This window comes from Pleurodeles waltl, chromosome 12, assembly GCF_031143425.1.
Source record: "Pleurodeles waltl isolate 20211129_DDA chromosome 12, aPleWal1.hap1.20221129, whole genome shotgun sequence".
NCBI lineage: Eukaryota > Metazoa > Chordata > Amphibia > Caudata > Salamandridae > Pleurodeles > Pleurodeles waltl.
Window position 1 is genome coordinate 266,256,411 of NC_090451.1, and position 16,371 is coordinate 266,272,781.

Here is a 16,371-nt window from a genome sequence, read left to right on the forward strand (position 1 = left end):
CCAGTACCACTACAACTGAAGCACTATAGATCCACATCTGTTGCAGTATAAGCTGCTACACTATACCACTTAAACTACAGCACTCAAACACTAAAACTGCAAGGATATAATCCAGTTCCATTTAATAAATACATTCTTTATGCCCAGTGGCACTCATCAAGACAGACACACATCCATCACAAAAGCATAACTGTCATTTTGTTTTCCTGAGCTCAAAGTGTAGGGTTCCACCACCAAAGGAAAGTACATTTAACAGCGTGGATTCAAATTGAATGTGGTATATTGAAAAACAGTTTTTCTTGCTAGGTTTGTGGTTTGTATTTCCTTGTGGGACTTGTAAGCGGATACAATCCATGCTGCAATTAGTAGGCAGAGTCTACTGGGTGGTTGCACCACTTTCATTTAAGGTCCTACGTTCACTTATTAAGTGTCACTCTGCTATTATCTTTCAAATCATCATATAGTCAGCTACAGTCAGTGGACATAAAAGAGTATAACTGTGTTCTTTTTGTTTCAGGAAGTGAGTCAAGATTGAATAACCAATAGCACGCTGCATGGAGCTACTAATGAATAGCACTTGGGTCGGTAGAGGGCGAAACCTTATTCCTTTCCATGTGAGGTGAACAGAGCTCCTACTTCAATGTCTCGGGTGTGGACTGGGAGTTGACCAGCATCCTAGAAAAAGCCAGCATTTTCACTGCTGACACCAACTGGTCCGCGGGCCGGCTGCCCATGCTTCTGCTCCACAGAAAATCTGGCGCACGAAAGGAGTCAAACTGGAGGAAAATGCCATCTAAGGGAAAGTACTTTATAAATGATGGTGACGATTTGAAGGACTCGGACCTCCTGTATAAGTCGTACCGCTGCGCCAGTCACCATTACCCACTGTTGCTCCTCCTGCTCTTCATCTCCATCACGTCTTGCCTCACTCTGATCATATTCTTCTTTGCCTCATACCCTTTCTACGTAAGTACAGATATTCTTCAAATGAGGTCATTCTTTTCATGCATGGGCTTGAGGCCAAAAGTGTCCGGTTGATTGGACCACATTATACCATGTTTTGTTTCCTAATGTGATGACTATTCATTGAGAGTTTTGTGAGATATTTTCTGTGTGTGTATGTGTGTATGGTATTTATACAATGAAGGCCAAGGCTAGAGGCGAAGGTGCACAGTAAAGGGTCCACGGCAAAGACACAGCCAACATGAGATGGAATCAGTTGCTGGATTTCATGATTGAGAGCCGATTGTTACTGATTCATGACGTAGTGTTCTTTAAAGACTTCAATCTTCAACTCTTTCCTGATTTCGAGTCAGATTACGGTCGCACTGATGGATACAGTCATGTTGTTCTAGATGCGTATATGTACGTAGATGGCGAAGGTTGTTGCCTTGTTTTTTTTGTTTGCATCTCCAGTCTTCTTTCCTAAGTAAGCAAGACCGTAAACTAGTGTTTATGCATACCTGTGCATACATTTATGAACAATAAGGACTAGCACAAGGAGCAGAATGCATACTAGCCTTTTTAAAGTCTTGAAAATGGCAAATACTTCCTACAGAAAAAATAGGAGATAGCTAATCGCGGGATTCTGCCCAATCTTCTGCTTTCACCGTCCTAGTAAGATGTCCAGGTCGTGGACATCTGCAGTTAAGTGCCACTGCAAGGTGCTGTACCGAAGAGAAGCTTTAAGTTTAACAATTACATATTTTCATTTGCATACATTTCCATGTTATGTACGTTACTTGTAGTGTGCTAACCTAACTGTAATGCAGAGAAGCATGCTTGAGGATTGGGAGGAGATACAGGATACTAAGAAAGGTTGCAGCAAGGGGTCGTAGCTGTTTAAAAGTTGTCACACGTTATTAGTGCACGGGGAGTTGCATCATGCCAATGGAAATTACAAAATAAAGCATAGGTTGTGTATACCTTAAAATAAAGATTAAAAAAATTTTTTTTTTTTACATTTCTTGCAAATTTTAAAATACTCTCAACAAGAATGACGATTGTTTTCTTTTACTCGCTAAGAAATAATCTCCTCCTCAACATTTTACAGCAGGTATTTAATGTTCTTACTTTAAAACTTGATTTAGCAAACCAGATGCAATATCATAAGTTTAGCAGAAATATGAGGTACTCCTACTCAAAAGGTAAGCAGGTCTCGGGAAACGTAGTGTCAACAAACACTTAAAAATTCCCTGCCAGACCTATATTTCTTTATAATAAGTCAAATTGATGATAAACCCAGGATGGGACCTAAATATCAGCGTACTACAATATATGGTAGTAAATATTTGTCTTTTCATAAACACACACACATACATTAAATTCAAACTTCATCCGTTGATTCATGAACATGCATATTATTCATTGTGCAACATTGTTACTTTATTTTTATTTTTTTTCATAAAAAAGATCTTCTTTTATTCAAAGTAGGAAAACAGCAAAACCACAACAAGTGAAGCATCTGGTCAGTTCCAAGGACCAGGATATACTGAAGAGGCAATTCCCAGAACTCACCAAATGCTCCAGAAAAGCATATGACATCATAATGATATAGAATACATGTACAATTCATTAAATGCACAGAAGAGAATAATAAGATACTAGATCACTCCCTCCCTTTTTTTTCCATGAATCTGTTTATTAGCATTTTATCACAACATTACAACATATTTATAGACCATTGACATTTAGACATATTGCCTTGTGTAGCTTTGCTTCAAATGAATAACCACATGGTTGGATAATGACAAGTCAGTGCAACAGATCAGGTAACATGACTAATGTTGGTTCAGATGCTTGGCTCGTCCTCTAAACCATCTACAAACTGGGCACCACAGCACACTCTTATCAGGATTACCCCACTAATACTAACATGGCTTGCAGCTGTGGTCTGAGGGGATAGGAAGCAGCTAAGAGCAGTTTAGTGAGTCCATCACAAGACAACACCAATCATTGCACCAGTACTCCCATTACATGGTTTGTAGCTCAAATGTCAGTGTAGAGAGGGCAGTTGCTATAAACATTTTAAAAAACAAACCATACAAACAATAACAACTGCTGGTTACTGGACATCCATACAATTAAGTCCCATATATTCACCTCCCGACCGGGAATCCGGTATTCTAGTAGAGGGGCTGAGCCGGGCGCCCAATCCAGCAAACTGTGCCTTTCCAACTTCCAGCACTGCATCATCACGCTTATTCACACACACACTCCCCCAACGCAGCGCACCACGCCTTTAACATGCTCTCATTCGTGCTAGACCGAATCCCCCTCCTCTGGGTCCCCGCCTATGCTCCGCAATAGCAACAGCAGCTCCTCCCAGCAAGCCGTCAACGGAAATTGGCGCAGCCCTAACACCTCCTCTCTCTTCAGTGCTACTCCTTCAGCACCCGCCCATACCTCAAGAGAGCGTCTCCAAGCCTGCACCGGCAGGGGGTCTGGTGATTTCCACGTACGAGTCACCAGTCGCTTTGCCACAATGAGTCCCAGGTCCGTAAAATGCACCTCCGCTCTATGCCGCTTACTTCTAGGAAATAATCCCAGTATGTACGCCTCCCAGGTGAACGGAACCTGCCGAGCTGTGCAGTCCGATAAATTGTCGATAACTACCCTCCACTAGGGGCACAAACTAGGGCAGGACCACACCATTTGCATCAAATCTATGCCCACTCCATGGCAACGGGGACAAGCTGCGTCCCAGCGGGCAAAATATTTATTCACACAGGCCGGGGTAAGGTAGGCCCTGTGAACTATGTAGAACTGAATTAGCCTAAATCTGGAATTACGCGGTATGTTAAGGTGGCCTGAAAGAGCTAACCTTCACTGCGCCTCCGTGATTGGACTACCCACATCTTTCTCCCAGGCCGCATGCAGCCCGCCACTCTCCGGGACAGTATGAGTTCGCAGTGCGTCTGCGAGCCAGCTAATCAAGTGTCGACCCCGACCCTTCACCTGTAAGTATTGGATCATCAGATGCGTGGGGGGAGCCACTGAGATATCGCCCCATCCAGATCTCAGGGCTCGCAACAAGGAACTATATAGCAGGAACTGTCCGGGCGGTAACCCCAGTTCCTGAAGCCTAGCGAACAAGAGTAACTGGCCCTCCTCATAAAGATCGCCCAGTGTGCACAGCTCCACCTCATGCCACGCGGATAGTTCCGAGTCTGATGCAACATTGTTACTTTATACAAAATATACTTTTTAATTTCTGTTTTATCTACATCAAAAGATCCCCACACCACCAACCTTATGCATACCATACATGCATACATGCTATTTCAATCATACAAATACATTCTCCCTTATAAAAATAAAACCACTGACAAATCAAACAACACTAAAATACATTAGTACAGATCCCCTAGGTCTTTCTCAGAGCATTCTTCCCTTTTAATGAGTCCATCTGGCGTGTCTTTTTACACGTTTCAGTGTCTAATGCAATAAAAGTGACCACCTTCAGGACATACAAACAAATTGTGGGGTTAACCCCAAAAAATGCATGCACTCCAAATCCATCTCTGTATCATACAAAATGGGATGTTCTTGCCCTACTTTTACTTTGTAGAGGAAAGGAATTATAGGATATGCTGTAGAGAAAGGAGTCGAGCATGTACCAGCTGTAGTAATAGAGAAGAGCATATGGTGGAATTACAATGCGGATTAAGGATTGTCTCACTCTGAAATTCCTTTTCTCCCGAAGAAAAAGTAGGGCAAGATCACCCCATGCTGTACGATACAGAGGCAGAGTGGAAGGATGTTGACTGAATTTCCTAGCAAGATGTGACACATCCTAGGAATATAGCTAAGGTGTTAGCACAACCTCCTGCGTGTCTCATATCTGCTACTGAACATGACTCTTGTGCAAACAGATTGCTGCCTCATACAACAAGTAAACCCTGAAACTGTTCTTATTCATTACATTTATGGCAAATTAACTTGGAGAGAACAGAAATTAGAAATGCTTCCTAGCAAAGTTTGTTAATGTAAAAATAAAAACTTCAGTGGCGATAGAATGGCTATAATAAAATAATATAATCATTTTTATTTAGGGCATAGGTGTGAATTTTTTTTTTTACACAAATCGTTCCCTCAGCAAGAAAGACTGTATGCCTTGTGAGGTTTTAAAACGTAGTTTAAATGTCACTAACATGTACAGCAAAATAGCCTTTTCTTTTTCCCAATCTTCTTGTAACTCACATATTACCTAAAATACCATCTACTAATTTACTTTACTTTTTCTGTATTTGCATGGTTATTAAAAATGTTTACAAATTAAAAACCTTTACAAAAACAGATTTTGTATTCGCTTACAACGAGCCTGCAGACCTATTGAGAAAAGACCTTTAAAAAAAAAAAAAAAATAGACCATCAATTCAGCCACCCAACTGTGAACCATTCCCAAACGTGTCACACTGGCTTCCTTGTTGAGCACATTTGTTTAATTATTTTTTATAAGGCATATACGGCGAGCTAGTTCTCATCTAGACTTTCCCAGCACAGAAGAAAACATGATCCACCCTGGCTCTCATAGTTCGGTTACATTTTGATGCCAGAATTGAGATGCTTCTCTAGATGGTCAAGGTTTTACCTACTGAAATCAAAACGATGAAAAAATTGTGCAGTTTGTGTATAACTGAGTGGACATGGCAAGGTCTGTAGACATTCTTCTTCCTGGCAAAGTATTCTGAAAGGTGCTGTTTCCCCAGCTCAATGTACTTGTTTGATTTTTACACATACCCTCCTTAACTCTCTGAAAGTCCTTGCTGACGCATAAATAATGATTCTGTGGAAATTTTTCAAATTTTGGGGTATTCAAAGAAAGTCGTGGGCTCTCTATTCACAACTCATAACCATATCTTTTTATTAATTGATGTGGTTAGCGAATGTGATTAAAAATGGAATGCTTGGCCCAAGCCAAATCCCAATTAAAGGGGTGAACTCGCACACTGCACTCGCTCACTAAGTGAAACAGACAGTGTGAAATGCTCCAGGGTGCAGTGCAAATTTGAGGTAGAAATAGTTTTTGAGTTTAATGGGTGACTGCCAGTATTTTGATATTGCTTTGAGCACCATTAATTAATTCCCTATTAATTAAGCCTCTCCTTTACTTTTTGACTGTCCTGTTCTTCCACATATGCGCTTTAGCATTGTAAGTCAAATGCCTCTCAATTTAGATGCGCAAGTCATGTCAGATTATTGGTCAGTTTAAGAAATGGTGCCCAAGGTCAAGTGGGCAAAGTCATGGGGTAGCTCCACTATAGTTCTTTCTTTGGTGATGTGAGATTCCACTAAACACATTTCCAGCACAGCTGTGCTATTTTGTGCTTATAGGCAGCCAGAAAATATATAAAAGATTTCGAGTTTCTTTGAGGTTTCCATAATAGAAGCAAGAGATCCTCCAGCCTCTCAGTTTCCATAAAGTGTTGTAGACCTGCATGCAATGAGTGTATGTCGCATATGTGATGCAATTTAGTTTTGTTTTAAACCTCCACCACGCCACCGTGTAAAAGTATGTTTCTGCTCTGTTTGACACAGGAGCCCAGCGAGCACCTTACCTTCATCATTACAGTGTTCGTCACCCTGGTGATATTCTGTGTCCTGTATCTTCTGGTGCGCTCTGAATCCTCCATCGAGAGGCGGCTGACGATATTTGCGGTGCTGATATGGATCTGCCTCATGACCATTGGCTATGTCTTGATTTTCGACAAAGGTGCTGTTTCTGCCTGGGATCAGGTATTCTGCATTATTCTAATTTATCAATAAATCAGTTGATGCCAATTTTGCCGCCAAAGCCTTTGCACAGCATGTAAATATATGTTCCAAAAATGAAAACTTAAAGTACTGAAGGTTGGAGAGTAGGTTTAAAAATATATACCAGAATACGTATTTCAGGTAACAACAGTATACGGAAATGCTGAAAGGTTCCAATTGATCTCAACCTCAGGGGAAATTGTCGACATGGAATAGACCGCCAAACTTGGCTTTTAGTACATCGAATATCACACATGTTCTAGTAGTCTTTAAGCTACATCAATTTAGTAAACCTATATTATATAACATAAAAAAGAAAGGGAAAACGAGATAACTACTTTCATCACTTTGCAGTAATTATGTGTTTCAGCATTAAAAATGTTTTTCGTTCTTTCATTTGTAAAATTTACTTTTTTCTCGCTTAGCCGTATTTTAGGGTCACATTGTAGGGGCAGGCAATAAAAGGTTTGCGTCAAACATTGCTTACGTTGTTGCCACCAAGTGCTAACATTGGTTGTACTGTCCGCTTCTTCTTTCTGAAGACCGGAGGGCAGATTAAAAAGAGGGTTGCCTGCATCTAGTTTGGATCAAAAGATGGCATGCTATGTGCAGACCTGGATTGTGTGCTACGTTAACAGTGAAAGCACACTATTCTGTACACAAACTGGTAGAGCTCGTATATGTCTAGAAGACAAAACCACACTGGACAGTGCCACATTGTATAACCTGGCCCCTCTATGGTCGTGCCACTCAGATAAAGGCCGATACATTTCTGTGAGACATGGGCGTCTCACAGGGCTCCTCCCCACATGCTGCAAGGGCCCCATCATTTTATGATACGCCATCGGACAGCGGTTCACCTGCTGCTACATTTCTGTGTGAGATGCCCCTGACTATTGTGTATATGCCCTACATACCAATGAGAGGCGGAATAATACTAGATTCCATTGATTCATGCTGGAGGTAAAGGCCAGGTTGCCCTTTCAACAGCTGACTGTCACAGTTTAATCTGTCAAGCCAAATGCCCCAGACTTCGTGTTTACTTTTTAAGGCAGTGTGACCACTTAGTAAACCCTCGTTTACTTAGAGAGGGGACCCCCGCCTTGCTACATTACTGTAAACTGAGTGCCAGTTCTACATGAGACCTAAGCTGCAATGGAAGCAATTCCCTGATGTAACTCTATTTGAGGTTAGCTCTTGGACTGCGTGAGTTTGGGCACGATCTAGAAGGCATCATTGATTGTGGGTCAAATAAGTCCAGTATGTGGTTGTGTGGCTGTGAGAGATGTGTATAAGACTATGATAGACTGTGATAATGAGGCGTTTATTTGACAAAACTCTGGATTGAAGGTATGATTGTATAGTTCAGTTCCACAATGCCCTGGAGATGCTCAATGCAAGATTTCCAGCTTTCTCTTCTACTGTATGAATTGACTCTTCTGGAAGTAAATGCATGGGATTATTATTTAATCACATGTACTTGGGTTGATTATCTTACTGGTTTGAAATGGGCCTTTGGACATACAATGAGATGTTATGCTACAGAGAAAATTCAGATTAATTTCAGTTCTATTTTGGGACTGTAAATTGGTGTTAAAGGCTATCTGTTGTGGTCACTACTTGGTAACTGTTATGAAACCAGGTGATACGATGTGTGTTCCCTTGTGCTTTATTTTTTGGACGCATATTGTTTTCTGACCAATCACCCTTGTACCACCATAGACAGTGGTGGGCAGAAAAGTGGAACATGGAATAGTTCTGTTCATTAGCTGTCAAACTATGATTTATATGATAGGAGCACCTCTTATGCCAGTATAACGTGCACATTCACTATATACTCAGGAAGATGGGGGCCTCCCTGTCTGTCATCATCTAGAGTACAAACTAGGCCACCATGTTTCAAACAAAAACACGAAGCTCCTCATATCAGAAGTGAGGGGTATATTAAGCTCTCGTGGTTATAGAAACCACAATTAGCCTACTATGAGAGGCGCAGCCCTTATGCATGTAGGACCGGGCATTCAGTATATACACAAACCAATCGTTCACCTGTAATTCATTCATACAAACATTTTAGATACAAAAATACTTATATTCTAATCATACGGGTAATTTAGTAACACCACTAATACACTCTAGTCTTATGGGTGCTTTTAATTAATTCAGAAAAGTATAGTAACTATATGTACAGTGTAGTAAATTGTAGCTCACATAGAAGTTATACAAATATTCATACATAGGGCAATAGGAGACGAATCAAGGAATGTGTGCCGTGTCCCAATGGGAAAAAACACACAGAAGTGAACAGGTGACAATGTTATGTAGAGACAACACCTTTTAATATGTTTTTATAAAGGCAGACATATCAGCGTCAATGAAAACAAAATGTTTTAAGCCAGTGATAATTAGTGTGCTTTGATGTGGATGGAGTTTCAAACCCTTTAGAGTTCTCTTCAGGACAATGTGATAATAGGGACACGTGGGGAGCCAATGAAATTTTGGTTAGTGAAGGAAGGGAATTCCACATTTCATTTTGGTAGGCCAGAATAATAACACGACTAGTACCTGATAAAAGGACAGCCACAAGGTCATGATTGGATAAAGAAACATGTGGGTATGATAGGTCTTTATTGCATTGCCGCTGAAGGCAACAATTGAAGGAACAATCAAACGTGCTTGAGTTAATGAAGAATTCACCATGATTTGTAAGAGTTCCAAATTGTCCTATTGCACCTTGTGTGTGAATATTTGTATAATTTCTATGTGGTCTACAAAGTTCTACTATATATGTGTAGCTACGATATTTCTCTGGTTTATTTAAAAACACATATAAGGCTAGAGTGTATTAGTGGTTTTACTACATCAATTGTATGCTTAGAATACATTTCTTTGCTTCACTACAAAGTTTGTATGAATCCATTCCATGTGAACCATTGCTTTGGGTACATACATTAGCTGGCTGAGGCAGGAAAGCTTCTAGAGAGCTAGGGAAAGGACTAAAGATAGCCCCACTTCACAAAGAAGCAGTTAGATTGGTTGCCAGATAAATAAAGTACAATGGTACCTCTATAGTGAGCAAGTTAATGGCATTACTTATACAGACATCCCTTATCTGTATCAGTATAGTTGTTATCAGGATCTTGTGTTGATTTTTATTGACTATTGAGGACTGGGTGGCCTGAGGTGTCCCAGAATTTAACGTCCACAAAACAGAGTTCCAGTTCCACAAGCTCAGCATAAGTGGTTTTGATAAAGCAGTAACTAAATTAGATGTATGTCAGTAGTAGTACACGTAGGCATAGAGTCTTGATTATCTGTGATAGGAGACCCTCTTTTCATAAGCAGAAGAGTTTGGTTAGTCTTTTAAAGGAATAGCAAATACCCTCATGAATTTTCTTTCTGTAAAATTGTTTGTGTAAGACAACCTGTTTTAGCACCAGCAGGTGAAAGCCCATTTACTGTTTATGTGCCTTGTGAAAATGTGTTGTGTAATGCACTATTTTACTCCTGTGCTTTGTTATGATAAGCTTTGCACTGCTAATTGTATTTTCTGTACCGATGCCCACTGCCTATGTTGTGCTGTTCAAATGGGGATCAAGTGGAAATAACTGATTTGTGCCTTAGTACGTCTCTGCGCGCCACTGACTAAAGTATTTATCATACCATAGGAATGAATCTCGTTCCTCTGTTACACCTTGCTTAAGACTCGGTAGAGGTGACCTCAGGTCCTGGAGAAAGCTGTGTGTGAAGCGCAGAGACAGATGTAATGGTGCAAGTAAAGCACAGGTCACTGGGCCACAGTCAAACCTCAAATACATAGAGACTCACACTTACCGAATTGCTCTTTCCCCTGCCCAATCTCAACCAGAGAAGAAAGTCTACTTTAGCACAAGGCAAAAAGGGGATGAATGAAAGTTCCTGCAAAGACTTAAAATTCTGTTCCCCTTGCACCTGAGTGTCTGTGGGTTCCAGTCAGTCTAAGAACAGTCAGCTTCAACTGATATCGATCTAAAAGAGAATAGAAATATTCATCTACCTTGTAATATACCACATACATATCTGACAGTTGTTTTCACATTTTATGTTGCCCTAAGACCATTTCACGAATATTTGTTCTACTAAAGGCACTAGATCTAAAGTGTGACAGACTTCGGATAATCACCAGGAAGAAGTAACTTTATTAATTTAACAAAAGCCGTAAATAAATAACCACAATAAGTAGAATACAAATATTCACCAATGCTTTTTTGACTATATCTTTTATTTAAAAAAAGAAAGAAAAGCATTCATGCACTTAAGATGTTTTGAAGCAAGAGGCTTTCATTTATAGAGATATTTGGCTTCTCAATGCACTTTGACCTACTGAGATGGTGAGGAGCTTAGTCATATGACTAGGTTTCTCCAGGTGTGTGCATTATCACTGAAACTACCAAAAAATTGAGTATTCCCACCCAAGGAATCTTAAAGCTCCTTCTCAAAAGCAAACACAGGGAGTTACATCGAAAGGAAAGAGATCTTTCCTTCATATATTACCCTCATCCACTCTAGTAGTGGCATTCTTCATCATCGGGTCCACGCCAGCTCCTAAAAGCCAAGGTGGGCTCAATCGTATTTCAAGGAGCACTTTTGATATAAATCCTACCGGGGGTGTTACAGATAAAAATACCTTGCATTGGCCAAAGGTATCCCTATATTAAAAGCCAGAGCAGGTATGAGTTAAAACACTCTGAAGGAATCGCTAGGATTGTTAGTAATTATCAATGAAGCACCACAATTTATATTGAATTCTTGCTGGAGTAGGGAACAAGTATTGGCCTTTTCAAACCGTTGTGATTATGCTGATTATTTTCGTTTGAGACCAGGCTAGTTGCTGATAGCCTGAGTGGGAAGAGAACTGTGCTTGTTTGGCACCTGCTAAAAAGACATTGCCATTGGTTCGGGGGAGATAATATTTTTAGTGAGTGAAGGAAGTCATTTTCAGACTTTACAACTTGATTCGTGTGAGGCATGTAAGTAAGAGTCTAGTTAAAGTAAAATGCAAAGATCATAGCAAAGGCGCCAGTGATGGAGAGAAGCCTTTACTTGCCAGGACGTTTAAATACATGTCGGGAATTGTTTAGGCTTTTCATATCTAATTTGTTTTGGCTTTGTTGCAATTCTGTGGCTTTACACAGTTGACACACCTGTACATATTTCAAGATTGTATCCTTGTTGTCTAAAGATGGCTGAAAAAATGATGTGGTCACTGTTTGCAAGTGTGCTAGCTAAAAGCTGGCACTGGACGAGTTCATATTAAATGATTTTGCCAACGTGTTTCAATCGCTTTGGCTTCAGTGCCTTCTAGTTATTGCCAAAATGTGTGCAGCATTTTCATTTGTTTAAGTTAAAATCTTTGTTATTGTAACAGAAAACTGGACACTCAGTCAAGAGTTGTGTTCTATTAATCTCTGTTTCCAGTAGCACATTTATATAAATATTTGGCAGTCTATGACCTTATGAAACGTCTGCAACTCTTTTGATATTGGTTCTGATATTCTAACTGAAAATCAGTATTTCATTTTTAAATTGACTTCAGCCGGGCAAATCCATGTTTCCAATTTTTTCATAAATGAACTTTGCACTTTCAATAAGCAGATTTAGCATAGAGAGACCATCACCAGACATCAGTACATTAAACATGTTACTTCCAACACAAAGACTTGTACTTCTTCAAAGTTTTTGAACCAAACATTGTAGTGAATCCTAGTTAGTTTTTAATGGGATAACAGGAGTTAGCTTAGTCTTTGGCTCGCAGACTCGTGTCCCCGTCACCTAGTGACTTTTAACCTACTTAGCTTGCTCTGTCTTAGCCCATTGAATTATTTAATTCTTCTAAGATGGCTGCCTTGTTTATAGTTAGGCCACTTTTTATAAGTTACATTATCAGTGTCACCGCGCTAAGGCGTCAAGATCAAGTGACAAAGACAAACAAACAGTAGGTTTTCACACTTAGGGATTTTCCCTCTATATACTTTAGAGGGATTGTTTATATTAAATGCCGTCCCAAGCATGTCTGTTATCTATTGTTTGGGAACACACCTACGCCAGAGGTCCTTGTAGATCTGTATAAATATATATTGCCCTTTAGACAGATAATCAGAGGGATTCCGACCAGAGGGCATCGCCACCATCGCTGATACCGATGTTGCAGTCGTCTTGACGCTGACCCAGTCTTCGTGTCCCTGCGGAGTCTGAGATAGAGACCTCATTCCAAGGTAACAAGGGTTGGGGGCTCCTCTCATGGACCTGGCATTGGCAGATTAGGTTTAACAAACCCAGCTCTCCTTTAGGTAGGAGGTTAGGCCTTTCACATTAGGGTATTAGGGCATAGTACATCTCGTATGTCTCTTCTATGCATTGCAAGATGGTGGGGGTCTTTGTAATAATGACTCTCGTCTTCACAATTCTGTTTCTTGCATTATTTATTATCCTAATCATTGCAGCTCATGCAACTTATCGCAAATTGCAGTTATGTTCAATAAAAACTATTGAAACTTTACTGCATCTTTGTCATTGCCTGTGTTTGTATGAGACATGATATATCTGTGAGAAAGGGGTAATCTCCGTTTAACCACGAAACTCCCTGAGATGTCTTATTCTCGAGTCCATGCGTAAAGGCTGCCACAAATCACCTTTTACTATTGAGTTTCTGGTGAGGTGCTGCTAGTGAGCCGGTAAGGTTGGGACAACAGTTACGACTTGTTGTAGGAAAGGCGTAGTCACCTACAAGCAAAAGTAATGTCATCATTTAACCAGCAGTCTTGCCCAGAGCAAGAGTTCAAACTACGATAACATGCACTCCAGTATTTAATTTGAGCTGGTGGCTGCAGGTTGGGCACACTGGCGCTCATTCTAGGAGGCCAGCAATTATTTTAACTCAAGAGAGAAAAACACCAAAGGGCCAGAGAAGGAGGAAGAGAAATACTAAAAACAAGTCAAAGGGAGAAAGCAGGTATGAAAAAGGACTTGCACAAGCGAGATAAAAAGGCAGTGAGAGTTTGGTGTTGGACTAAAGAGGCAGGAGGTGGAATCAACACTCAGCCTTGGTATTTGACATCCAACCTTTGATATTGCTTGCCCTTTTCTTCTAGGCAAACATTGGGCTTGGCACTATTTTTTATTTTAACAAATTAAGCCCTGGTGCAATAGCCCCCCCCCCCCCCCCCCCCCAAAAAAAAAAAATGAATTTTGTACTATACAAGATGGGACACTAGCTGAGTCACTGGTAAACATACATCAATTTGAAATTTCACAGTGAATGGAACACATTTTAGTAGGCTCTGACAGATACTCCTACCAAAGCATATAAATTACATTTCCAAAAATCTTTAAAGAGGATCAGGACTGATGTTCCAAATAGACACATGCCTGCAATTATCGACCCTGGTCTACGTGGGAGAACTATTGTACATTGAGGTACACCTCAGTATGTATAGTGGCACCTGTTTACTCATCTGGGTCCTGAGATACACATATGTCCACTGAAAACCACCCTGCCGCGCAGATGCGTACCTCGAGTTTTGGAGAATTATATAGGGAAAATGTTGTAAGAATCTGAATGTAGGGAGGGGCCAAATATGCTTCTTGAGAATAGCCTTGGATTACATTTTGGTTATCCATCTAACATAAAAAAAATCATAGGATACAGTGAAAAACCACAAGTCAGAATATGTCACAGTTGATAATGCTCTTATCTGTAATGTCATGTGTGACACCTGAGGAGCTCCTGAGGTCCTAGGATTCCATAATTACCCTGAATTACTCATTTTCTTGCTTTTGAGTTCTTGCTTTGTATCTTAATTCGGCGATAATCAAATGACTTTAAATAAATATACAAATATATTGTGTGTTTGGCTGTTGTGATTGCCTAAACAGCAAACCCATAAGTTAAAAGAACAATATGGTACTCCAAAAGTGTTTCCAGTATTTAGCATCATTCCTAGCATAATGTATTTGAACTAATTGAAATCTTGGATTTTATTCTGTGTATGGAATATAAATGATGCATACAAAAATGAATTATTGTATTAGATTTCCATAGTAACATCTCTTGGTAACCTATTCTTGTCCCTCGACCCAGTCAGTGATTAATGCCCCTAAATACATGGTTGGTCATTGTCATTGTGTAACGTGTGTGTATGTACGTGTGTGTGTGTATATATATATATATATATATATATATATATATATATACTATTTTTTTTTAGGTCAAGTCTGCATTTCTTGAGTTTTTTTGTTTTTGCTAATTGATTTTCACCTGTTTGGTGAACCCACACCAAATCTGGCTAGCCCTTGGCACATTCGACTCTGGGTATCCACTATAAATCCAGAACATATTGTTCAAGGTGGTCAGACATTAGTTGGGAAAACATTTTTGGGGTGGGTATTCGAAATCGTCATATTATTTTTTCTCCACTACAGCCCAACTTATTGAACAGACTTACACCAAATCTACTGTGCAGATAAATAATGTTTTACATTGTTAGTATTGTTGTTTGCTGTAAATCTGTGGAGGAGGTCAGGGGATATTAGCAATGGAATAATTAACAATCCACTATTAGAATGCTTTTTTAAGTGTATGTCCACAATTAGAATCCACAGAGCAGTCCTGGTACCCAATTTAAAAATCTTCTGCAAACATAATCAATTACCCTCATTTATAGTCTTCAAAGGTGCATGCACACTTTCGCTGCAGACGTTCCAGAGTTTGATTGGTGAGAAGCATCTGAAATTTTACTCTCTCCCAACCACACACACAGACTTGATTGGAAGCCCACAGATGCAACAGGGGAAAAACTTTGGGTTGGACTTCTTGGAGAATCTTCAAGCATGTTCTCCCTAAAGGGAATGAGGACAGAGGAATGTAAAATGTCTAAATTTTCTCAAGAAGTTGCCAGTTTGATCCTTTGTCTGTGGACCATCTTTCAGTAACCAAAGGTGTTAGAGCACTCACATGCAAATTGTGACCATTGAAGTCACTGGGTTTCAGGAGTGGGCGCTTATCTCTGCTCTGCTGGCGGAGTTTGCAGAGTTTTGGCCACTCTGTGTTACACATGTAACATGGAGTTCTGCGAAATTCCACCATCAGCCACATGGCAGTGTTCTTTTTAAGTGTGGCTTGCCAACAGTAAGTTGGTGAGTGAGACTTGGCATCTCTATTACGATTTTTGGGTGCTAGGAGGGCACCTAGCGAGATTTCTCCAATGCTGGTGGTCACAACCGTTCGCATTGGGAAAGCTGTTGCTCGAGTAGAAAATCTACTCGAGCAGCAGTAGAACCAACTCAAGCAGCAGTGCCCTCTGCTCCTGGCACTTAAAATCAGCGTGACATACCAATTTCTGCCATCTCATGGAACTTGACAGAATCTCACGGAGTTTTTACGTAATTCCGCGAGTTCTTCCCACACCTACTGGATTTCATGTTTAACATACGTATGCTTTCTACTGTCTCCACCTGCTTTAGTGATGACGATCACTATAAGCTCTCAGGTGGTCAGGGAGCTGAAAGAAATTAAACGTAAAAGGTATGATTAAAAACCCAGAAATCACTGAAAACCTAAATGTCAAGGTCTTTGGG

The 16,371-nt window shown here is 40.2% G+C and overlaps 1 protein-coding gene across 3 annotated transcripts in view; it reads left to right on the top strand.

Annotated features, from left to right (window-relative positions):
- ADCY7 (adenylate cyclase 7) overlaps positions 1-16,371 on the top strand; it is a 601,636-nt gene that overhangs the window by 353,311 nt on the left and 231,954 nt on the right. For 2 of the 3 annotated variants that reach the window (XM_069215519.1, XM_069215521.1), the window contains 2 exons: positions 518-966; positions 6,541-6,738. In XM_069215519.1, the coding sequence (XP_069071620.1) occupies positions 733-966; positions 6,541-6,738 (432 nt within the window). In that variant the 5' untranslated portion in view covers positions 518-732. Of the gene's footprint in view, positions 1-517; positions 967-6,540; positions 6,739-16,371 lie in introns of those variants that run through there. The other variant, XM_069215522.1, reaches the window with a different exon arrangement.